Here is a 25,233-nt window from a genome sequence, read left to right as displayed (position 1 = left end):
TGTTCATGCTGGCTGGGGCTGATGGGAGTTGTAGTTCAAAAAAGTAACTTTTCCAAGCTCTGCACACCAGGTAATAGCAACTAAGAATAAACCAAGAAATATCCAGAGATCAAACTCTCGCAAGGAGACGTTTTCCTAAGTGGCTTTGACACAACACTGTGTTTGGTGGCTGGTTGTTACATCTGTAGAAAGGATTCTGTTTACTGCCATCTGCCTGACAGTGCTGTCAGTGAAAATGTTCACCTGCTACCGCTACGGTTGCAAGGAACAAACTACTTTTATTTGGAAAAGATGTAGAACCTCCCATGATGTCATCTCCTTATGACATCAGTGGATCATCAAAGAGTAGTAATTCAGGGAGGGCGGCGAGAAACAACTATATTACAGCAGTGTGGCCAGCAAAGTTTTAGCCATAAATGCAGTTTGGGTTGGTTTGTGTACTCTACAAAAAAGATGATAAAATATGTTGTCATTTTTATTTTTTCTTAATAAGGCTGGCAAGCTGGAAGTCACAGCTAGCAGAAGAGAAGGGAAGGCAAATAAAGGTTAATAACCGGGTAGTGGTTCCTTCTCACATGACCATAAAAGTGTTGGCTTCTGGACTCTGCTTGCCGACTAGAAGCCTGTCACAGTGTTTAGAATAAGGTGTGACCTGTTTATTCATAGAATTAGCCAATCAAAATAGTTCACTGTGAACTTCATTCAAGACAAGCAGGCACTTAGCATGTGTGTAAATATACCCTGTACTAGAGGGACTTAACAGGAGCCACAAAGGAGACTCATAGACTGGATTTCTTTAAGCTCAAAGGAAGATTGACAAACTTTCCTTGGGCATTGGATTTACACTTAAACAAAAAGTTAGACATGTCGGAAGGTGAGGACCTCGGACAAAGTAAAAGGTACTGTAATTTTACTTTCTAGGTTTTGTTATTTTTTGGCTGCTTTGATGCTTAGCATAGGAATATCACCTGAATTTTAGCTATGTCTCTCCCATAAATAACTTGTTTACACTGTTTCACATCTGTGGAAATGTATTTAAAGTTTCTTGTATGACAATAGTGGTGCGGACATCCATGTTCTTGAGAGAGATGAAACTTGAATAGCTTAAGATAATAACATTACATTCTGTGACTTCTAAAAAGTCACTGCCCATGCTTGCCCTCCGATGAAGCTGTCAGCAGAAGAGACTTGAAATGTCAGTGACACAAATAACTCCAGTGTAGTCTGTTATTGACAGATACATAAATTATTACTACTAGAAAGGGCACAGTGTTCCTGCGATAGATGCTTGTGGAATACTTTCTCTAGGTCAGAGCTTAAGTCTACAGGAGGCTGTAACGCAAGGCTTTCAGGCAGGGGTGGGTGGGACTGATGGAGTTGTAGGACAACAATATCTGGAAGTCCACAGGTTACTCATCCCTGTTTTAAATGTAAATTTAATTTTTAGGTCGCCTATCTGGCCGAAGCCACTCTAGGCGCCGTACATATCAAATTTCAATAAAATACAGTAAATACAATAAAATACAACACAGTCAGCAGTAATAAAACAACAGCATATACAGTACAAAACAACGGGCATTCAGTATGTAATTAGCCCATCCCGGTGGTCCCAAAGGCCTGTCCAAACAGCCAAGTTTTTAAGGCTCGGCGGAAGGTGTCTAGGGAAGGGGCATGCCGAAGATCAGACAGGAGGGAATTCCAGAGAGTGGGGGCCGCCACCGAAAAAGCCCTCTCTCTAGTCCCCATCAATCTAGCTGCTTTTGTTGGTGGGATTGAGAGAAGGAGTTATCTAAAACAGGAGTGGGGAACCTGTGGCCCTCCAGATGCTGCTGGATGACATCAGCCCCAGCCAGCCTGGCTACTGGTCAGGGATGATGGGAGTTGCAGTCCAGCAACATCTGGAAGGCCAGAGGTTCCCACTCCTAGTCTAAAACAGGTCGTAACCAGTCTAAAACAGGTTGTAACCAGCCTAAACGTTCAGGGGTTGCACCAAACAAAGGGGGGAGCAGATTTTTTTTCTGTCAAAAATTTAATAAATGTCTGTAAAAAAAAAAAAAGAGGGCCAGGTAGATTGGGGGGGGGGGCAAGCAAGAAGTCACACACATGGCTACAGTCTAGTTGAAAATATGTTGTTAGTTCTAACTCCTTTTTCTGTGAGGTGGTATAATTATTAACAGACAATTCTCTCTCCTCTTTCCTCCACCCCTTACATAGTTACAGAAAATATGTGACTAGAAAGAGTAATAAATTTGGGTCCTATCCTATTAGATAAGTGAAACCTAAACCAAAATATTGGAACTAAATAAAACTGAAGAAGCAAAAATGATGGCCAAAAGTAGAGTGCAGTAAAATAACAAGACAAAGATTAATCTGAATAATATCTGAAATAAATTTGAACCATTGATCCCTAAAACTAACAAGAGAGATAAACTATTAGTTTAATTATGACAGTATCCATATTTTCCATGAAGCATACCCTATGATTAATCTCATTCCAGAAAACAATTTTTTAATTGAAGATTCACTTGGAAACAGTCTTGTCAAGAATCAAATGGCATACAGTTTTAGAAAGAGGACATGACATTTTAGATCTTAAAGCATTATAATGATGCAAATATGTTAGATTGGAAACAGGTTTAGTTGGAAGCTGAGTGTGATTAGAGTCAATTATTTGAACATAGAGATGCATATGTTCATACCCTGATGATGCATTTGAAGCAGCATAATGCCTGATTCTGAAGACATATTTGTTTGTTCAGGCCTTTGGACTCAGATTGTGCATGTTTGTGAAAAGAGGGATAGAAACTCTATAAATATATAAAATATTGTGAGGGGATGGAGCAAATGAGCCAGACCAAAGAAACATGTCACTGTTGACACTTTAGAAAATTCATTAACCCCTAGGAAATCTCTGGTTGCTACTGTCTCTTGTAATCCAAAATTCAGTCTTGGCAAACTTGTTCAATGTGGGGAAAAGGATAGGTACTGAATGATAAATTGGACCAGAAATTATAATATACTCTTTATTTCTTTGACTATGAGGTATTAGCCTAACTACCAGGTATGGTGGGTTCTTGACCAGCTTTTGTGGATAGTACCATTTCTCACAAAGGATTGTGATGTGTGACTTACTGTATACATGAGGCTATTAGGTGAGTTTGTGCAAAGGTTTGGAATTACGTTTCAGCCTGGTGATGACACATGGATCTACTGCCTCATTTCCATCATGACCCAGGTTTTGCAGTATGTATATCTACACAGGTTCAAACTATGGTTAGTGGATTTTTAACTTGAGTCATCATGGCAGGGATACCTACAACAGGTGGTTTTGACCTCAACAGCTGTGCCTTCAAGTCTAGCTTATGGCAGTGGTTAAATATGCACCATCTTGAGACGTCAGGCCTCTAAGCTCCAGATTTCTACTCCAAGTGGTTCACTAGTTGGGAAAGGCTGGGTTAGACCAAGAAGCTTATACTGAATCCTAAAATAAATAGGGAGCCAATGAAGGGACTTCAGAAGTGGAATAACATGGTCAAAACAACATGACAATAGTCAAGGTGAGAGATAACTAAAGCATGAACCAACATCTTTGCAGAAGAAACAGATGAAAAAGGTCTGATTCTGGCAAGATTAACTATCGCAGCTCTGGGAAGTATAATCCTTTGGATTTAAGAGCATGGTTTAATAGTTATTTTTACAGGTAGGAAAATAGCCAAGTGCAGAAATGAGGCATATAGAATTAGGCTCACAAGAGTAATAATTTTCTTTTACATTAGGGACTGAAAGATCTTAGGAATCTCTTGGGCAGGGCGAGGATGGGGAAAAGGAGAATGTGCTTTCCCTAAAATGTGGCTGAAGTAATTGAAGACCTTGGCTATATGAAGACTACTAAACGGGAGGTATCCTAACTGCCATTTACAGCACTTGTTTTCCCAAGGCTTCATTTAAACATTGTTTTTCCTTTTATGCACCAGTCCTGAAATGTGATATGTGGGTGAAGCGATTTATCTTTGTAGTCTTGTAAAGATCTTTGTAAATTTGACCAGACTATGCGAAGGCACTTGCACATACCTAGTTAAAGCAACCCTCAGCCCGGAATCTGATGGACCACTACTAAGCAATAAGGGAGAGGGCCTTCTCAGTGGTGGCCCCCAAATTATGGAATGATCCCTTTGATGAGGTGCACCTGGTGCCAACACTGTTATCTTTTTGGTGCCAGGTCAAGACTTTCCTCTTCTCCCAGGCATTTTAGCATGTGTTTTTAAATTGCTTTTTAGAAATTTGTTTTTTAAAATGTGTATATTTGTTTTTAATGTTTTGTTGTAAACCACCCAGAGAGCTTCGGTATGGGGCAGTATATAAATGCAATAAATAAATAAATCAGTAAATAAGCACATTTATCTGCCACCCCCTGCAAAAAACAAAACAAAACACCAGTTTTGTCAGTAGCACAAAGGGGGGGAATTTAAATCATGCTGCTGGGATGAGCAAAGAGATTTAAATCCCTTCACTCATCCCTGCTGAGAATGCAAACCACTCCCTGCCTGGTCATCACATCAGTCATTTGATAAACAGAGACCAGGCAATAACCCCACCCCAACTCAGCTGATATGCAGAGGTCATTTAAGGGGGGGACTCAGTGCTCCCTATGCATACATGTGAGAGTGCAGGTTGGTTACATCCAGTTTTGGCCATACCACTGGCATTTGGCACTGGAGGTTGGCCAAGGATGAATGTAGTCCTCAAGTCCAAAAAGGCTAGCTACCACTGAATTAAAGGTATTGTGTTTAATAAGGTCCTAAGGTGTACAACGAGATTATTGTAACAGAGTTTAAGTTTACACAGAAGTATATGATTAATGCTAACTAGAGTGTGTCTTCCTTCCAGCTCTGCTCGCCACCCCTGTCTCCTTGCCTCAGTTTCCCTCCCCCAGAGTTTCCTTCTCTAGGATCACAATATGCACCCAGTATGAATATTTAATGTAACGGATGTGCTGTCTTCTATCTTCAATCACAAATCCACAGACATGCCACAGACAACCTGAATGAAGCTCACAGGCCACAGTTTGGGAACTTTGGCCTATATAACATACCATATAATATGTACTGTAATATTTTTATAGCAATAATTGTAAAAACATATAGAAATTGTAAGGTGCACAGCAAAATTAATTTTGAGCCATTACAAATGATAGTTACATAACTCCAGGATAGTGCCCTCTATGAGATGGCATACCCTCAAAAAGCTCTGGTTGCAAGATGCCGACAGGTGCATGGGTCCATACCAATAATTGCTGAAATACATACAAACTCATCCCTGGAGGTGTGGGTATATTATTTATGGTGGCCCAAATATTTTGGGTGGTACGTGTCCCCCAGCCTTTCTACAAGGGGCTGCCAACATGGAATCCATGGCCACAAGGGCAGTTTTGGGGTCTTCCCCTGGCACCCACAAAACTTCTGAGATGACCCACCTACTCACGCCCCTCTTCATGAAGTGGTGAAGGTCGATACCTTTTTCTTCTTTGAAAGGTACATAGAAATGGAGAAGCTAGAACGAGTACCGCTCTTTCTCACTTCCTCCGTCAACTCTCTGCGCTTTTCAAGACTCAGATTAATTCTGCTGGATCCAACTTTTACCCCGATCTCTTCCAAAAGTGAAGATTGTGCATGTGCCCTTTCTCTCATTCTTTTTGTTGGCAGGGGAGAGAAGTGACCAGAGAGCTTGTATCCACAGCACTAGCTCAAAAATCCAAATGTGCCCGTGGGCTTAAAAAGGTTGTCAAGCCCCAAATACTGTGACTTCTTTTGGCACAAGAGGCAATATGTGTAAAAGTGTCAGCTAAATTAATAGTGTGATTAGAGCAGAGTCCATGGCCTACATCCATCAAATTTTAGTCTCCATGTACAGATGTCTAGTTCATTAAAAAAATGTGCTCATGTTGAAAATTGGCAATGAAGTTTAAAGGGATGATGGGAGAAGCAGAGAGGAGGAAGTCCAGACATTAACCACACCAGCCCAGTTGGCACAACACAAGAAGCCAAACTATGACTTACCTGGATTGCATTAATGTGTGGACTCCTAGACAGGAGCTCACAGCCATTTTGCTCCTCCCTGGGTTTTTTTCCCTCAAGCAGACCTTGACTTCAGTTTTTGGTTAGTCAGTCAGGAGTTTAACCGCAAGCCTAGATTCAGATGGCATGCTAAACCAACCTTAGCTTAGCTCAGTGCAGCACAGAAGTAAAAAAGACCAGGGAGGAGCAAAGCAGATGCAGACATCTCATCAGGAGACCACATGCTCATGCAGTACTTGGAAGTCATAGCTTGGATTGCTGTGTCATGTGAACCAGGTGTATAACTTTCAGTCCGCTCTTGATGGATAGGAAGATTGACATCTCTGAAAAGAGGGGTTTCTAAAGACTATAAAAAGTATAGTAGTGATTTACAAATGACCGATATCTCTGGACTGAATTAAACACAAGGCCCCATTAAACCAGGGCATGAAAGGAATGCCAACATGGCTTCTCTGAACATTCTTTTTTAATTGAGAGTATAAAGGTGGTGGGAGATCATTTAAGCTTAGTACACGTTCTGTTCCTTTGATTGTGTGGCCCATGCAAGTAAAATGAAGCAACACCAATTCAGTGCAGTGCTAAATGCCCTGCTATTATTGAGTAAAAAAAATACAGTAGTAGTCCAATAAGCTTGCTAATTCTTGTCATTCTTATAAACTGACTTTTTTTTTTAACTTTCCTAATAATTTCCTGGTCAGTTACATTAAACTGTTATTGGTTCACTGGAGAGATTGGGTGATATCCAACTGAGTCATTCTCAAGAGTAGACCCATTGAAATTCGTGTGCTGAAGCTATTAAAGTACAATTATTTCAGTGGGTCTGAGTAACACTACATGTCACCCATTGCATTTTCAACCCCATAGCATGCACAGGTCATGTGTCTTTCTTACACCTAGCTGCTCTGTAGGGAAATTTGTACAAATTAAGTATCTTCATTCCTATACAAAATGGCTTACTTCTGTCCTTTTTATTTGATGATAATATAATTGGCATTGGAATGGACCAATGGTGTGGTAATTTCTCTAGGAATAAATCTGCCATTCATTCCTACCTAAGTTTTTAGTGATCTTTCGCCATAGTAAACTGCACCTTAGTGCTGCCATTCCAGAACACATTATAATGAATGTTGTACATGGTAAAGTAAGATGATGAGGGGATGAGGTTTGCTATACCCCCATGTGCTACACCTCCATTTTATAGACATATGGGTGAGGATACATTTAATAAACACACACGTCTGCTTTGGCCTTTGTACCATGTCTGAATTAAGGAGGTCAATTTCTGGCACAATTGATTGACAAATGGACGTCAGATGTGATTGTGTGAATCCATCTTCATTTCTAATTCTACCAAAAAAAGTAAAAGAATACCCCGTCAGGGCCTCTCATACATCCTGCTGGCTACCTATGTGTTCCCCTTTGAATATGGAGTATGTTGCTTCCTTTCTGTTTCCACTCAATCAGTATGTAGTTTATCTTTCTTTTGTCATATTCACTGTTGCTGATTTACCAGTTAAACATTTCTCTTCACAGGTCTTTAGAAGTCCAGCTTTAACAATCTCCTTTCTAAATGAACTATACATACTGGTATTTTCTTGATGTGGTTGCATGGTCAGCTTTCTGGTGCATCTTTATACTCTATACTCTTCTCTCTTAGTTAAAACAGTTTTAATATGCAGTCAGTCTGATACCATTGCAAAAGAAAATATATGGAAAAGAGAAAGAGAAGGGGGTTGTTTAGCAGCAGCAAAAGGCTCCTTTGAGTGAATTGAAAAGGAGATAGTGGGTCCTCCAGTGTTGGGGTCACCAGTTGGCTTCAGTCATTGCTTCATAGTCTCCATTTGAACATATTTGTCTTTCAAAAATAAGTGAGACAACCATCAGACCTGGCTTGTTTAGAGCATTTTATCATACCTCTTCATGAACGGTTTTGCAAGGAATCAGTGGTAATTTTCCACAGGTTGGTTTTTTAACATCCCTCCTCAGAACTTAATATTTCTCCAGAGTCTGGCTCAAACTCCTAGTCCCTTGATCCTAATTAGATTGCAAGACTTTTGGGGTAGGGACCTGTTTTCACATTGCATATTGATATTATAAAGTGCTGTGTGCAGTGGTGGTGGTGGTGCAGTTGATGATAATGACAAATATAAGGTTTTGAAAAAGTTGGTAGTTCTTTGTGACACCAGATAGGTATTCACTCATACATTTTTTTAAAAATGAAAATAATAGGGTCTCTACCTGCTTTAGTAGGGTTATAGTGTGATATCCAAATAAGTAATCCCCAGAGTATACCCAGTGAAATCATTACTTATCTTTCAGTATGACTATCATTGGATATTACACATACCTTGTATTTTCAAAGCTCAGGCCATGTAATAGCAATTTATTCCAGTGGCAGACATGGTTTGCATCACAAACGTTCTCAGTTGTTGAACTTGTTTGGACATTCATACATATCTTTTCCCCTTGGTTTAATACTGACGCATGGAACATAGCCGTACACTTTCATTCCTCACCCCCAGTGGAACTTGCCACACATTTGGGATCTGAAGAGTGTAACAGGGTAGGGGTAGACAGTGTGCAAAAGTTAGATTTTTTCCTCGCTCCCCTTCTTAATCGAGTCATACCCCTCTTACTGAGGATTGTAGAGGGAAACCAGGAACAGATTAAAATTAAAAGCTAAATTAGGTTAGTGATCATTCATCTCCCAGTCCTCAGGATATTAGAGGTGTCAGGAATGCCGGAAGATGTGTAATTGCTGGCATTTTGTTTGTGTTTGTATAATCCCTTATTTGCTGCATCATACCATTACTTCATCCTAACTGGAGGCAAAGCTAGAGCGTCCATGTATATATCAACCTGTTCATGTGACTCAAAAATTCCAGCACAGCTTAGGGAGGTGGCGTGTGTGTTTTTTTAAATCTGTAATAAGAGATGTTGCTGACCTTTCTAAGAAAAACTCAGTGGTTTATTTTGCCTGGAGCAGATGTCTGGTTACAAACCAACAGCATGAGGCCATTAGTCATTTTCGGTGAACCTGATGGAACTGAATCTTCTGGCCCACGTTGGCTGCAGCATTTGTTTGTCACAATTGCTGGGTAACCGCTTGGGTGTGTGCCTGCTCATCTCTGCGTTTTGCCAGAAAACAAAGCCAAAAATTTAAAGCAAAACATTCTCGTTTGGCTTCATTTGCTTACTACTTCTGTCCATGTGGGCAAGTATAGCCTCTTAAGCTAGGCAGGATTAGCCTGGAATAGGCATGTAAGAATATGATGGTAATTTCCTAAAGGCCTGTTCACAAGAAGGGCAGAGTGGCCTCAGCCAGCATGCTGTGTGTAACGGGCCTGGGGCCTTTGTGCTTAGGCTAGGATCCAAACAGCAGTGCATGGTGTGTACCAAGGCTCTCCTGGGGTCCTGTGCCCACTTCACCCCTTGTACCCTACAAAGAACTGTTCCTGTAGGTTGGGGGACCCTATGAACTGGCATTCACAAGGGACTGCAATTGGAAGCAGAAATCAGCATCTGTTCATGAGATTCAGGTGCCTTTAACATAGGCACAGCCCTCTTTGGCTCCTGTCCTGATTTCAGATTTCAGAGCATGTAAGCCTGATAACAGACAGCCTTTGCTACTCTGGTTTTGAAGGATAAAGCTAATGCACTGTGAGGTTCAACATGCATAGGCAGCAGTTATGGGTCACAGATGCAAGGTAGGCACAGGGGGCAGTTGAGACAGTTGCAATGTTACTGCCCAACTATGCATGATTTGCTCCCCATCTAGATGAGCTTTAAAGGACAAAATGTTACATATGGGGGGGGAGGAAGGATGAATTACCATAAAATATTGCATGTTAAAATGGGTGATCATCTTTACATATGTATCTTAAGGTCTGCTAGTGAGGGAAGAGAGAGGCACTAGGATTTGGTTTTCGTTTGCTGTTTGAATGTATACTGGAATATTCACACATAAAAATGTATTAAAATAATAACAATAAAATATATGATTTTAATAAGGATCAAACCCAAGTGGGTCTCTCATTAGGTAATAACACATCTGTGAAACCATCATTACGCTATAGCTTAAGAGGCTATACTTGCCCACATGGACAGAAGTAGTAAGCAAATGAAGCCAAACGAGAATGTTTTGCTTTAAATTTTTGGCTTTGTTTTCTGGCAAAACGCAGAGATGAGCAGGCACACACCCAAGCGGTTACCCAGCAATTGTGACAAACAAATGCTGCAGCCAACGTGGGCCAGAAGATTCAGTTCCATCAGGTTCACCGAAAATGACTAATGGCCTCAAAAATAATTTAAAAATGGTATAAGCAATGGACGCACCTCATTGTTGGTGCTTGTCAAATTGCAGCAATTTTGGAGAAAGTGTGTTTCCAAATGCCTTGTGCCTGCTCAAGAGAGTTTCCTGTTGGCTTACATTGGACAAGTTAGGCGGCCTTTGCAATAAGGACTTGAATTCTTTGTCTAAAAAGAATGTATACAAGGGAGATGTGATGTAAAAGCTCTTTTGATGCCTTGACCCAGCTGCAATTCAAGAGCTTGGAACTGCCCATGCAGTTCTGGCCATAGATTTTGTTCATCTGTTGCCTCTTGTTATCATTGAGCTTTCAGGCCTTTCTGCAACACACATAAGAACATAAGCTGTAAATCTGAGTGGCATAGTTCTTGCCCTGCTCAGTGCTGACAGAAATATGGAGGACTTTTTTTTAAAACGTTTGAGAGCAAGAAAAGCTCTTGTGCAGAAATGTCAAGTACAATTTAAGATGTGGCAGTTGTGTTTGCTGTCTTTAAACTGAGACCCACTCTGTTTGCTAAATGGTGGCAGATGTGTATGTATCACCGTGGGGAAGGTAGAGGCATTTCCTGGCATAAAGATGAAAACACGTGCCTTTTAAGGTGCATTTGCACACAAATGTTTAGTTGTAGATGGAATCTGCGAGAGTAGCCAGACTCAGCAAAAGGGGCAAGCAAAATTGACTGCCAGGAGAGGAGCTAATTTTTTTTTTAAAGGTGGCAATTTAATTTTACCTTTCCATCAATTATCCTCAGGATACACAGGAGAGAGGAGGGGTCTAGTCCTCTGCTGGTTCCATTCATGGCTTTGAAATCCATGTAATTATACAGCTAGCAACCAGGCTGCTTTCTGGGGGGGGGGGGTAGCTGGCATGCAACTCTGATTGATCCACTTTGAATAGGACCAGATTCGCAACCTGACACCCAGAGCAGTGCAGCTTGAGAACAGGAATCCCTACTGTTTTTATTCTATCACAGAATTAGTTTTGTTGAATAACTACTGACTTAAAGTAGATAAGTCTATTTGTTTGTTCTAATTTTTCAGCTGGGAAGTCATTGATTCCAAGTCTGAATACAGGCTCAGGCTGAACCATTGCATGGAAGAAGCAATGATGAGTTTCTTTGTATTTCTCCAAGAAATGTCTCACTTCAAAGAACAGAACCCTGGCAAGGTAAAATGAAGCTTGCAATTTGCCTCATTACAATTAATAAACTTCCAGATAATTAGTGTCCATAATCTTTCTGTAAATAGAGATGTTAACAGCGCAATCCTATATGTGCATATATTCAGAAGTCCCATTGAGTACAATAGGGTTTACTCCAGATCAGCATGTCCAGGACTACAGTTTAAGGAATTTACTGGATCAGTTTGTCACTAATTTTGCTACAACTGGAATGTCCAAGGTAAATGGTCTATGAATTGCGAAGGAATTTGAGGGACGGGAATGTCACCATCATGCTTGATAGGAATTCATGCAGTTGCTTGGGGTGGGGCTGTGTGTTTATGGACCTATGACAGTGAAGCACTGTATGGCCCAAGAGATAATTCTCTGGGATCCCTTTGGATATTGGAGAGGATGCAGGAGTGCAGCTCCTGGATTGTCCTTGACAGCATGCCGTCTCCTAGCCGTGTCCTGCATCCTTTCCGACATTGCTAATGGTTTTCCTGGTGCATACCTCTTGAATCATGCAGTGCAGATCTGTTGGGCTAGGTCTCACTGTGAACTTCCTACCAGGCCCACTGCAAGGTTTTAGAACACTGAAATTTTAAAAGTATTAATGTGGGGGAATCAACTGAGAGAAAAATAAACTTCTTGCGTTGTTATAGCTGTCAGTAGTAGTGAGCCAGCTTCCACATGATGAGCAGGAGAATATTACTAGAAAGGGATGACTGCATGTCGTAGCTTTAGAATAAAGAGGGGAATAAAACTAGCAGAGGGTCAAAACAGTCTCCAAGTTGAAGGTTGTGTATGTGCACATCTCTCATGCCACGAGGAGCAGAGGACAATGTTCAGATGCTAGTCCTGGACCCACAAGGGACACACTTGAGAACTTCATGGACAATACCAGCAGGATGACCTGGCAGAACTCTTGAGAGGTCGTCATCATGTGCTCTCAGGCCATGGTGCCAGCCTCTCAATGGTCCTCTTAGCCAAATGATGGAGTAGGAAAGCAGCTGAGCTGCAGAAGAAGCTTTTTTCTGAACATCTCTCTCACGCACAGTGTAACTGTTGTGAAGGGAAGGGAGGGACAAAGATACAAAAAGGTTCTCCCCTTGGGGTTCCCACTCTTCAAATGGCATGGTAAGATTATGCGGCCTGTCACAACATGCATTTTCATAACTCTTCTGATTATTTTACTAAAACGATGGTAATGGAAAACAATATAACTTTTGCTGATCTTGGTAAGAACACATTTAAAAACAGTGTTTTAGTGTAGATACTAAATGTGGCAGTAGTGGTTCTAAGTATTACTTGATGCTTTTTCTTAAACAGTTTTGTCTCCTGGTCTGCAGCGTGTGTACATTCTTCACAATCTTGGGAAGTTACATTCCTGGTGTTGTCCTCTCTTACCTTCTTTGTAAGTTCCTTCTGATTCTTAATTTTCTTTCTGTTTCCTTTTTGGCATTTTCACTGTTTGGCAGTTTCCTATGTACAAAGCACATTCCGCACAGAATTCACAATTGCGGTTAAGATGGCTTGGAAAGAGAGCAAAATGGCCTTTTTCTCAGCATCAGAATACTGCTGCTTAAACGCTAGGAAAATGTGATATTGACAAAGCAGAAATTCTTTCATAAGGGCAGACGTCTGTATTCTGTGCATAAAAGAAGCAATCAATCAGCATTTATTTCCTTAAAAAGAGCAATCGTGCTCATGCACTCCCATAGAGTTTTAGCCTGCAATCCTTGAGGAGTAAGCCCCATTGAACTCAGTGGGACTTAGAAAAGATGCTACACTAACTTAACATTAGGATCACTCTTAGACTCTTAGATGCTTAGGATCTCACTAAAACACACACACACACTACAGTAGATGTGGCTAAATATACACGCACACACACCTTGGCAATATATCATTTTATATGGAATTCATTTTATATGCTCTAAGAAAGATTTGTAATGAGTATTCAAAACATTGGCCGGGCTCAGACATATACTTTTCTGCATAACTAGTACTGTATATATCAAATGTATTTAAATTTCTCACTTCTGTTACAGTACTATGTGCCTTCTTGTGTCCACTCTTCAAATGCAATGAATTTGGACAGAAAGTATATAGCAACATTAAGTCACTTCTGCTGAAACTGAACTTTGGTATTGGGGACTATATCAAGCAAAAATGGAAAGAGAGAGCTGGTAAGCAAGCAGCTTTGAAGATATTTTTACCCATGTGCTTTCACTTTCTTGATGAAGGAAGAAAAGGTCTCTTGCTTTTGCAATTGTTAGTTTTTCCACAAACGCAAACCCACACTCAACCGACCTTAGGCTTTCCATGAGGGATAAGTTTTAAAACCTATCAGGAGATAGGGTGGTGTTTGGTTGGGGTTTTTTTGTGTAAAAGTGAACAGTTTTACTACTAATGTGTTGTAAAGTGCTGTGGACATAAAAAATGCTATTGGGTGGTATCCAGCAAAGAACTTCCACCACAGCAATGGAGCTCCGTCTCCTCCTCTTCTCCCCACATGCCCCCTGTGCTCTCTCCAGATCTGCTTCAGAGGGTTGGGGGGAACCCCCAGAACAGATTTAGGGGTGGGAGTGGAGAGGGAGGGGAAGTGCTGTGGCGCAGCCAGAAGTCTTTGTGTTTAGCAGAAGTACTTCGCTGAATACCACCCTGTATACATGAATGGCACAAATGTATTCATGCACACAAATGTCTTCACTTTAATGCAGATGATGACTGGAAGGCATTAGTTGAGTTGTAGTAGGGAGTTTTAAAATGTTTTTATAAATAAAGAGAACTAGAAGTGTTTGGCTTACAAAATAGGTAGAAAATGCTAATTGGTTGTAATCTTTTCCAGAAGTGATAAAAACTACGGCGACAGAAGACAACAGTGAATTAGACATATCAGCCCTGTGTCCTAAGGTTGGTTGGTTCTATATTAAGTTCTCAAGAGCACAGAGAAGCATGTTGACTGTTGCTCTCTCTCTATTCAATAAGATACATTTTAAAGCAGCTGAGCAACTTTTTACTTCCTTGCTGCAAATCTAATCATGTGTGCTAGAATTCTGAGAAGTTTCTTCAATGTGAGCATACGTTTCTCAGGGTGGTATCCAACTCAGTTATAGTCAGTGCAGACACACTGAAATCCATGGTCTTAACTAACCTGAATCCTTTTGATTTTCAGTGGGTCTACTCAGTGAAATTAATGGATTCAAGTTAGTTAAGACTACTCCGAATCTGACTTAGGCTGCAATCCAATGCATGTCTACTCAGATGTAGGCTCCATTGGGTTCAATGGGGCTTACTCACAGGAAAGTGTATTGGATTGCAGTGTCAGTTCGATAACACTTCCAGGTTTAAAATGTATAGGTATTCAGTTTAGCCTAGAATCTACTAGTGCCATGTTTGACAGGTTTTTTCTCTCTCCAAAACCCAGGTTAGTCCTGCAGTTGTGGCCCAAGAGATGTCTGTATCAGATACTGATGTATCAGAGGTATCTTGGACTGACAATGGAACTTTCAATCTATCTGAGGGAAACACTCCACAGACAGACACATCTGATGGTACAGATGTCTTGCTTTGAAATCTTTTTTAGCTTTTAACTCTTTTTTAACCTGCATGTAAAAGTGCTTTGACCGAATTCTGTCCTTCTGAAATATATTTTTGTTCGCCTTGTAATCTACATTTCATGTTTTAAGCTTAAAAAAGGTTCTCCTGAGAAGAAGTTTTTGTTAAAACTATGAAAGAGCAAGCCCACTCCCTACTCATAGATGTCTACATTTCAATGAAGCACAATGAGGAGGGGGGCAATCAATGGTCTGGGGTAAGGTTGCCAGGCTCAGGGCCTGAGAATGATTCTGTGTCTTTAAGAGAAGAGAAAATTCAGCCAAGTGCAGATTTTCTTGCAACACTGTAATGGGAAAAACAACAAGGTGAAATTCTGCCTTCCCCCTGCACAACTTTTAAAGATACAGAAGACCTCTTGGAGGCTGGGCCTGCAACCACCTTGTGGTTTTACCCATGACAGTGTTACAAGAAAAGCTGCACTTGGCTGAATTGTCTCTTCTCTTAAAGATACAGAATCATTCTCAGGCCCTGAGCCTGGCAACCCTAGTCTGGGGATATGTGATGTTGCAAAATCACTGAAGCCAAGCAAAGGCAGACCTGATTAGGAACCTGGATGGGAAACTTCACGGAAGAGGGATAAAATAAATACTTAAAAAGAAATGGATGCAATAGCTGCAGGTGTATATTAAACCAAAGGCCTTCAACTTTTTGCCTACAACTTTGATCATTACCTCTGTCGATTTGTCTTCTGTCAGTTTTCTTTCTTTTGTTTGCCCTAGTGTGACCTATTGGTGTTCAATAGGCATTCTGTCTTACATGTTTAATCATTTTTGCTTTTTATCGAGTCATTCCAAGTTGCCTTGCATCCTGACATTTGGGTTTTGGGGTACTGCTGGAACTGGGCATGACTTTTATTTATTCAGATATTTCTCAGTAAAAATTTTTGTGTTGTATCATATTGCAGAAGTGAATTTGGAGATGGTGATTTCTCTTTTCCTGTTAATTGTTGACAGCTTTTCCTGTCAATTGTTTAATAGATTTTGACCACCCAAGTGACCGTGAGGAAGCTTTCGCAAGAGATCTTGCAGAATTTCCATCTGTGGAAAATGGTGCAGGAACAAATGACGAGGATGATTCAAGCATTGGCATTCCTGTCAATCAAGAAAGAAAAAGGGACCATCTCCCTACCACATCAGATCAGAGTACCAGGCTGGATAAGGAGGGGCACTCTGCAGCAGGCCTCTCCTTGCCTTTGATCAATGACCAGGCTTTCAACTTAGTAAGAGCTATTGCCGGTGATGTTGTTACATCTGTGGTGTCAGCAGCTGTCAGAGACCAGTTGCAGTCCATGCAAGCAGATCCAAATTTAAATGAAGAGACAGACACAGAGGAAGGAGATGATTTTGAACTGCTTGACCAGTCGGAGCTTGAGCAAATTGAAAGTGAACTGGGGATCACCAAAGGCCAAGAGGCAGAACCACAAGAAAAGAAGAAGTCCACGGGCTTCCTCTCAAACCTGCTTGGGGGCCATTAATATGGAAAGTGGAGCTGCTTAATAGTATAGTGAAAACAAAATATAGACCATGTGGAATGCAAAAAACAAAAAAGGAAAATGATGAGCTGTGAGCTTTATCTATTATTTTAGATGTGCTGTAACGTCCTTCATGCAGAGTGAACTAACTTGTTACAGATCAGTTGATGCTGGTAGTTTTGTTTCTGATAGTGATCCCATAGAAATGAAACATGTATCTCATTATTTTCTGTCAAGGAATTTAAGAATCGAGATTTTAAATATATCGCTATATATATGTATAAATTGCCAAATGTAGCTCCCTTGTGGCTGTTACCAAATCCTCTTCACCTCCTGCCTGTTTACTCTTACTTTTCATGCGTTTAGAGCAATGCTTCAGGGAGAGAAAATATCAACAGGAATCAACAAGCCATCATGTCCTAGTTGCCTCCTATGTAGCAGAATATCTAAACTTCCAGAGTAAACAAGTGTCTGACAGGCCCATACACCCTGAACCCTTTTTTCAAATATATCTCATGTATGCTCCATTAGATCATCATTCTAATGGGATTGTCATCATTTGTGTTGCCTATCTGAATTCCCAGAGATTCTTATCACACAGGGTAGTGTGATGCATTTAAAATTTACATTAATTCTTCTAGGCCTTATAGCCTAACAACATGGCATGATTTCATGTTTCCATGTATCCTCTGTACAGCATACCCTCTTGTACTAGCTCCATAGCGCAAAGCAAAAACATTGCATTTGAAACAATATATATGCTATCTACATGTAGTATATGTATATGTAGTGTGGGGTTGAATTTGGGTTTGGAGCAGGGAAGCAGGGTGAAAAAACAAAATTGAAATTGAACTGAATGTCTATTGTTCATCATGCTCTTAGAACATAAGTATTAGATTGCATCTAAAATCAAACAGACTTACTGTGTTCAGTTCTGCAAGAACTACTGCTGCAGATGAAATGCAGAATATTCCGGGCATATAAGTAAAGGCTATTGCCATAAAACACTCCTACTTTTAACAGCGTATATTCTGTGGCTGACATTGGATCATCTTAAAAATGTAACATCATCTAAGCTTTGTGGTTTTACCTTTAAAGTTGATGGTAGCAGGCAGTGCCTTATCAAGGTAAACCAAAGTTTTTTTAAAAAAATATTGCTGGCACGTAATAGCATGTTATAAAAAGCCAGCAGATTGAGGGACCATATCAGCTGTTTGGTTGATCTCAAGCTCTTACAAATTTTTACTAGCAGTCTAACAGACACACATGGTTATCTAAAAAGTACACCCCCAGTTTACAGGGTGGTTCTTCCATCTTAGACTCCATTTTCATTAAGCAGCTTGCATAGTGAATATCACTGCACAAAATGTTAACTTCAGAGGGAGGGGGATGATGCTAGAAGCTCACTTTCTTCTCTTCCCTCCTGCCCCACTCAAGGAGTTAAAGGAGACCCCATATAGACAAGACCAAACTACCCCAGTGTCAGCTGTCATTCCAAAGTAGCTTGGTGAACTGTCTCCATGCTACTTGGTTGGATGATAACCTTTACCTCCCATCAGTGCAGGTGTGATGAACCACCCAGAGTGCAGGGATTTAGAAGATACTACAGACTCAGATACTAATATATTTCTATTAGTCAAGCTGGTGCCTTTATTCTTTAGCCTAGAGTCACGTGGATGAAAGTAGATTTAGATCCTGCAAAAGATGGGAGACATAAACATGATCCTAATAATGTTTACTCTCAAGTGAATTTCACTGAGCTTCATTCAGCTTTACTCCTTAGTGTGTTTAGGATTGCAACCTCTATCAACAAAACCATGGCTTCATACCATATTTTGACAGTTATTACCAATCAAGTATGCCCCACAAATGTACTGCCTTTCTCAAGTTTTAATGTATCTCTACTTTTGATACCATTGGGCAGCTCATTTTTATTTTTTTTAAATTTCTCTATGAACAAATAAAGGAACAGGGGAAAATACCTCTATCCAGAAAAATCCTGCTTTTTAAATAGAGCTCAGGAGCTCATAGTGACCTCATCCCCTTATTATACATGGGCTTCCTTTTAATGGTGGTGGAAGTACAGATAATTAAATTTTATCTATTATATAGACATTACTGCAATCCTACACACATTTACTTGGGAGTAAGCCCCACTGAATTTAGTGGGTTTACCTCTGAGTCAGCATGCACCGGACTGCACAGTTAAATAGTTGAAACTACTTAAGGGAGAGCAGGAAGGGATTTGAAGAAGACTTGCAAGAAAACTGGAGGAGCATCTTCCTAGCTCATACCAGTTCTGTTGTAAAATGTAACTGTGTGCACTTTATTGTTGTTTTTAGAAGAAAGGTTTCAGGGATTTCAAATATCTAATACTGTGGTACTCTTATAGGGATTGACGTTCCATTTTTCATTGAAAGCAACTGGAAGGCCTGCTTGAAACTTCTTGTAAACAAATCTTTCTGGTATCAAAACAAAAAAGTACAATCTTAATGTTATAAAATAAAGCCCCAGTCCTGAAAGCATTTCTTTGTGTAGCTGCACTGATTTCCCACCTCTTCTACCTCCAGTATCTTACACAGAAAATAGATGCTTTGACTTGGAACCTTGGAGTCTTGCTTTGTCTTTTAAAAATTCTGAATGCACAGACTGGGATTGGAAGATCTGCTTATGGCGCACCAAAGGACTCGGGTATGACCAGTAGGGTTATTTTTTTCCCTTTCCTCACTCCCCTTTCAACAATGGACTGTTATTTACCAAAGCACAAAGTGCTTTGGAAACGCGCTTGCATTTCAAAAGCAGTTTGCCATGCGGCAAAGGCTGCTGTTTGAGAAATATAAATCTGATGCTGCCTGCAGCATACAAAACGTGTTGTGTGCTGCTCTTTGGATTTTGGTTCTGTGTATTGATATAGGTATTGGTTCCCACTTACTATTTTAATAGCTTCTCCAAGACAATCGTTGCTGGTGAGATGTCAAAAAAAATTCAGATTCTTTGGAGCTAACATCCAATTTTTAAATAAGAGCCTATCATGGAGATGAATAAATATTTCAGATTTCTAGGGGGTCTATCATCGCTAAGGGCTGAGAGAGATTTCCAGTCATACTAGTGTAGTTCATCATATTAGCTTTTTGTGTGTGTGTGAATAGTGTTTATTGAGATTTCTAGTAGATGTAACAACAAACAATCCAAGTACAATAAGCGTGTCGCTCTATATAAAATAGAAAAAGAGTACATTCAGCAACAGAAGCTTTATATTTAAATAAGAATACCAGAAAGCAGAATAATAGAATCAAAAAGCAGGGTACAAATCCCACCAAAAGAAGTGAATGGTCTCGCTTCTGCCCCTTCGTCGATAGCATAACATAAAAAGAGATACCATACTGGAGTAAATTTATCAGAGGATCTCTCCCCCCCCCCCCCAGCTTTCTTTCTCTCTCTCTCTCTCTCTCTCTCTCTCTTGATTTTTCATCTAGTTCAGGTTGCCAAGTCTGGTAAACCAATTTTTTATCAATAATTTTTTGGCTATTTCAAGCCTTGCTGCAAGTAGGAATCTGGATAGGAGAGACATCTGAGTTTTAGGAACAATGGAACCCCCTTTAGGGAAAGGAAGTGCCAAGGCTGGATCCGGGATAATTGTAGCTTTAAGACTAGCAATTTGAAAAACATCACTCCGGAGTTGTCTTGCTTTATTACAGTCCCATCATATAAGTACGAAAGAGTCATGGATGGGGCATCCCCTCCGGCACAGAGGGGAGAAGGAGGAGTTGATATAATTCAGTTTGACCAAAGTGAGGTGCCACCAATGTATAACTTGCAAAGTATTTTCTTTGATGAGGGCTGAAATGGCTCTTGAGTGTGGGCCTACCCATATCATACTAGCTTTCTTGACTCTAAAAAATATAAATGAGTAGAAGTAGCCACAGTTTTCTTAAATATGCTCCAGTGCGTTCTAATTAAAAACCACCTATGTTGTACATATTGCAGAGTGATCCGTAAGGGACTGGTAGGGTTTTAAGAAGTTTGGAGAACAAAACATCCTTGATATTTGCAACTCTAGGTTCAGTACTATATTACCATGTAAGAATTTGGTCATGCTTTCTTTTTAGATTTGAGATTGTGTTCTGCATTCAGCAATAAAAATCTTTACCACTTACACAGGTACTTTTTCAGGCTTCATTTCCCATTGAGTCACTGGAGAGGAAATGGTTTGGACATGTATCTACGGATGAGAAATGCATCAGCGTGAGAACCTCTGTATTATCTTCACTATGGCAATTTTTCTCTTGTAAACTGACAGCTTATTAACTCCAGTTTAGATCAGGGAGTGCTTTTGCAATTTAAAACTGTCATGTTAAGAACTACCTCTCATACCCTCACAGCAGAACTGATAAAACACTGAACTACTAACAACACTTGTAAGGAAGTATCTTTGGATGCAATGAAACTTCCTGAGTAAACAAAAAACTGAAACCCTGAGTATACATACTTGAAACAAAATTGAATTAAAACCAGTCAGAGATATTTTGAAATCAACATGAGTATGAAGGGATTTAAATTTTGTAGTGTCTCCATTAGGGCACAACACAGATTGGGATTTACAGTAGAACCTTGCTATCTGACATGATGAACCATAGTTTCGGATATACTGCAGGGATGACAATGTCCCGAGTAAAACACTGTTTGCAGAACACAACTTTCATTATAATACCGAAGCCCTATAATGTGGACGTGTCCTTTGACCCCCAATCCCCACCTTATAGCAAGGTTCTACTGCATTCCCAAAATGTGAAAGGCTGAAGATGGTGTTTGAATGCCTGCTCCTAACTTCTGACTATTTTAACATCTTTATGCCTCCTACACAAACTTTTATATACTTATTTATTTTATTACATTTATATCCCGCCTTTCTTTTCATGGTAGAAACACAAGGTGGCTTACATATGGTTTCCAGGCAGTCTCCCATCCAGGTACTGACCAGACCTGACCCTGCTTAGCTTCAGCAGGGTGCTGGCCTCATGGGTGTATGATATCCAATCATACCTGACCAAATATCCTCTAAAGTTAAAGTATTGGTTTGAGCTTAGTGTTTGACTACAACATAAGTACTTGCAAGGTCGCTGTTTTGTGCTTACACAAAATGCCCTCCAGTTAATGGAAGGTGATACTTCTGATGGCATGTCAACGACGTTTAAAGCTATGTGTGTGTAGCTATTTATGTAAGCATATATGGTCACAGAAGTGCTCTTTTGCATCACACTAGTTTATAATCCCGATAATAATTCCAATGTTCAGTCATGTCAACACTTCAGGCAGAAATTAACATCTGCGACATACAAACTATAATTGGTAGCCCCTCTCATGCTTTCCACCATCTAGAACCCAGAACCCTTTAGGTTGATGTGCTATACATTTAACCAGAGGGCCAGTGTGGTGTTGTCGTTAGAGTGTTGGACTAGGACCTGGGAGACCAGGGTTCGAATCCCCATTCAGCCATGAAGCAGACTGGCTGGCCTTGGGCCAGTCACTGCTTCTCAGCCTAACCTACCTCACAGGGTTGTTGTTAAATTAGGAAGGGGAGAACCATGTATGCCACTTAGACTCCTTGGAGAAAAAGTGGGATATAAATGCAATAATAAATAAAACACTTCTGAGGGTTAAGCATATGGACAAATCAACATTTTTCCCTCTCCAAAACTTCCAAAGATAAATTAAAAGAAAAAAAGCAGTTCCTCAACTACCAAAAAGGGAAAATCAAAATGAGTTACAAACATTTTCTTAATAATTCTCAACGTCTCTGAAGGTACATTATCTAAGTAGAAAAATTCATAATGGTCCCCTATTCTGTCTAAATGGATGTTGCATATTTAGCAGAACCATTAAATAAAAAGGGAATGATCCAGCCCAAGTGAAGCACTTTTTGTCCCATTGATTTCAATGGAAGAGAGTAAACCATACACTTTGGTTTGGCTGAAATGAGATTTAAATTGCGCATTATAATTAACAAAAGATGCAGTGTCATTAATTATCAACTTTTATATAGAAATCTTTTTGGATCACACACACAACTGAAAAATTATTTTAAGAATGGGGATAGGTTATATTAGGGTAGTGTGAAATAAACAACAGGACTTTATTTTTGTTCATTATGTCTGTGGTTTTATTTTCAACACTGTTTAGCTATATACACTTGCAGGTGTGTATTTTTAAAATTGTTATTAGAAAGGCAGGGCAGTAGCACCATCTCTCCAGATATCCAGAAACTGGAATTTTATTTACAAAAGTCTTATATCATTTAACTATTTTGCAGCACTTTATCTAGCATGATTACTGTTCTATAAACATGGTATTATTCTTATATGGTTTGAACCATTTAATGTCTTTTTTGTGTGTTTATACAGTACATGTTAGTAGTAAATTCACTGTCATCTTTATTTTGATTTTCTAATCTATATGAACTGCTGTAATAGTATGGAGCATCATATGAAATAAAACATGTAATCTTAACTTTTCCTACCTGATAACCCAGAGCAGAGCTTGGAAGATTACTTTTAAAAAGTAATAAATTAGTTACAATTGAAATGGAATGGAAATGGACTGCCTTCAAGTCGATCCCAACTTATGGTGACCCTACGAATAGTGATTTCATGGTAAGGGGTATTCAGAGGGGGTTTAGCCTCCCTCTAAGGCTAGTCCTCCCCAGCTGGCTAGGGCCTGCTCAGCTTGCCACAGCTGCACCAGCCAGCCCCTTCCTTGTCCGCAACTGCCAGCTGGGGGCAACTGGGCTCCTTGGGACTATGCAGCTTGCCCACGGCTGCAGAGGTGGCAGGGCACGTAACCCCTGAGCCACTCACTGTGGGGGTGATCTTTAGCTGTCCCTTGACACCCAGGAGACACGAGTGAGGATTTGAACTCACAGACTCTGGACTCCCAGCCAGGCTTTCCTCCCCACTGTGCTATACCAGCCATTACAGTTACAATTACATGGCCAAAAAAAGTAGTAATTACTGTTACAATCGCTCTGAAAGTAACTGATTACTTTTTCTCAAAAGTAACCACTACAATTACATCTGTTACTTTTAAAAAAACGCCTACAAGGTGCTGGCCTTGGCTGCTGCACATCTAGGTAGCCTAAAACAACACAACTATGCTCCTGCTGGGAGGAAGGGCGGGATACAAAGCTAATAATAATAAAAATAAAAATAAACACACACATACAGCGGTAGTAGAATATTTTTTATCCACAAGATAGCAATGGTGGTCTCTCCACTGGTAAGGGAGGTGGGGAGGGAGGCAGAGGCCACTACTCAGATCTTTGCATGTCAAACCAAGTGCAACCCCCCCCAGCCAGCAAGCATAATCTCTCTCATATAACCACCTCCCAGACCCTGCCCTGCCCCCAACTAAGGGTCATTTACCTAAGCAAACCTTTCCCCCCAGATGCAAAGAAGTTAAAATACTGCAAATGCAGCACGATAGCCAGAGAAGGTGATGGAGGCCACTTTGTGTGCCAAGTGCAAACACACAGACACGCACATGTAGTCATCTTTCACCTCCACAGTTCTTTATCTCCATTCTGCTGCTGCCTCCTTCTCCTTTATCTATGTTCTTGCCCTCGGCTCCTTCTTCCCTCCACTCCATTCTTCACCATCACCATCCTTTTTTTAAAATAATTGTTTTCTCCACTCCACCTCATCTCACTCTGCCTCCTCCTTCGTCGCCTCCTACCCACCCACAGAGCATGAGGAAAGAGCAATGCTGCACAGAAGTCCAGTTTGAGACACATGACTTCCCCTGCTCCCCCCCCCAGTAATGCCCGAAAGTAATGCTGGAAACATTACAATTACTCCATAAAAGTAGTAAAATTACTCCTAGTTCTATTACAATCAAAACGTAAAGGAATAACCCACTTGTTCCTCAAAAAAGTAATGAATTACAAGTAACTTGTGATGAATTACTTCCAAGCTCTGATCCAGAGGTATGTCAGATAAGCAATTTTGGGTTCAATCTGCATTACTTTCTGGACTACAACATGGGGAACTTATTTGCAAAATAGGACTTTCTTATTAATAGGTGCATTTAAAATTTCACTACTAGAGAACCAGAAGTAGACATGCTGTTGTGGGGGGAGGGGGATCGTAAATAGTGAGATTAGAGAGAAATGAACAAAAACAGTACAGACCGTGGCAATTATTTATTGATTAGATTTATATCCCGCCTTTTCTCCCAGTAGAAGCCCATGGCGGCAGTAAAGTTGAACTATTAGATAGCACAAAACAGTGTTGCAGAGACACAAATATCATGACATTGGTAAGCTATTTAATACCCGTAGTAGTATAAAAACCATTATCATGATTCAGGCCACTAGTGACAAACCTGAACTTAATGATAAATTGTAATTCGGCAGTTTCATGCTGGAGGCTCCCTTTGAAGTTCGATAAATACCACTTTTACGTCAGTAACAGTGACCTAGCTGAAAGACTTAAATGTTCTCACTAGAATATTGCCCTTTCTGGTGTCAGTTTGGTGTCCATTTATTCTTTCCTGTAGAGACTGGTCTGTTTGTCCAATGCTGAATGCAGAAGGGTATTATACA

The 25,233-nt window shown here is 40.3% G+C and overlaps 1 protein-coding gene and 1 long non-coding RNA gene across 6 annotated transcripts in view; one reads left to right on the top strand and one right to left on the bottom strand.

Moving 5' to 3' along the window:
• LOC133366532 (uncharacterized) overlaps nucleotides 1–6,225 on the bottom strand; it is a 31,843-nt gene extending 25,618 nt beyond the window's left edge. For both annotated transcript variants that reach the window (XR_009758439.1, XR_009758434.1), the window contains exon 1: nucleotides 6,057–6,225. This is a non-coding gene — a long non-coding RNA (uncharacterized LOC133366532). The remainder of the gene's footprint in view (nucleotides 1–6,056) is intronic.
• Nucleotides 1–17,167, top strand: part of RETREG1 (reticulophagy regulator 1) — a 53,919-nt gene extending 36,752 nt beyond the window's left edge. For 3 of the 4 annotated variants that reach the window (XM_061589709.1, XM_061589728.1, XM_061589736.1), the window contains 6 exons: nucleotides 11,425–11,551; nucleotides 12,875–12,959; nucleotides 13,597–13,734; nucleotides 14,397–14,461; nucleotides 14,976–15,102; nucleotides 16,120–17,167. In XM_061589709.1, coding sequence (XP_061445693.1) covers nucleotides 11,425–11,551; nucleotides 12,875–12,959; nucleotides 13,597–13,734; nucleotides 14,397–14,461; nucleotides 14,976–15,102; nucleotides 16,120–16,640 — 1,063 coding nt within the window. In that variant the 3' untranslated portion in view covers nucleotides 16,641–17,167. The remainder of the gene's footprint in view (nucleotides 1–11,424; nucleotides 11,552–12,874; nucleotides 12,960–13,596; nucleotides 13,735–14,396; nucleotides 14,462–14,975; nucleotides 15,103–16,119) is intronic. The other variant, XM_061589719.1, reaches the window with a different exon arrangement.
• The last annotated feature ends 8,066 nt before the right edge of the window (nucleotides 17,168–25,233 follow it).

This window comes from Rhineura floridana, chromosome 1, assembly GCF_030035675.1.
Source record: "Rhineura floridana isolate rRhiFlo1 chromosome 1, rRhiFlo1.hap2, whole genome shotgun sequence".
Lineage (NCBI taxonomy): Eukaryota > Metazoa > Chordata > Lepidosauria > Squamata > Rhineuridae > Rhineura > Rhineura floridana.
The sequence above is the reverse complement of the archived record's forward strand: the minus strand, read 5'-3'. Positions and strand labels throughout refer to the sequence as shown.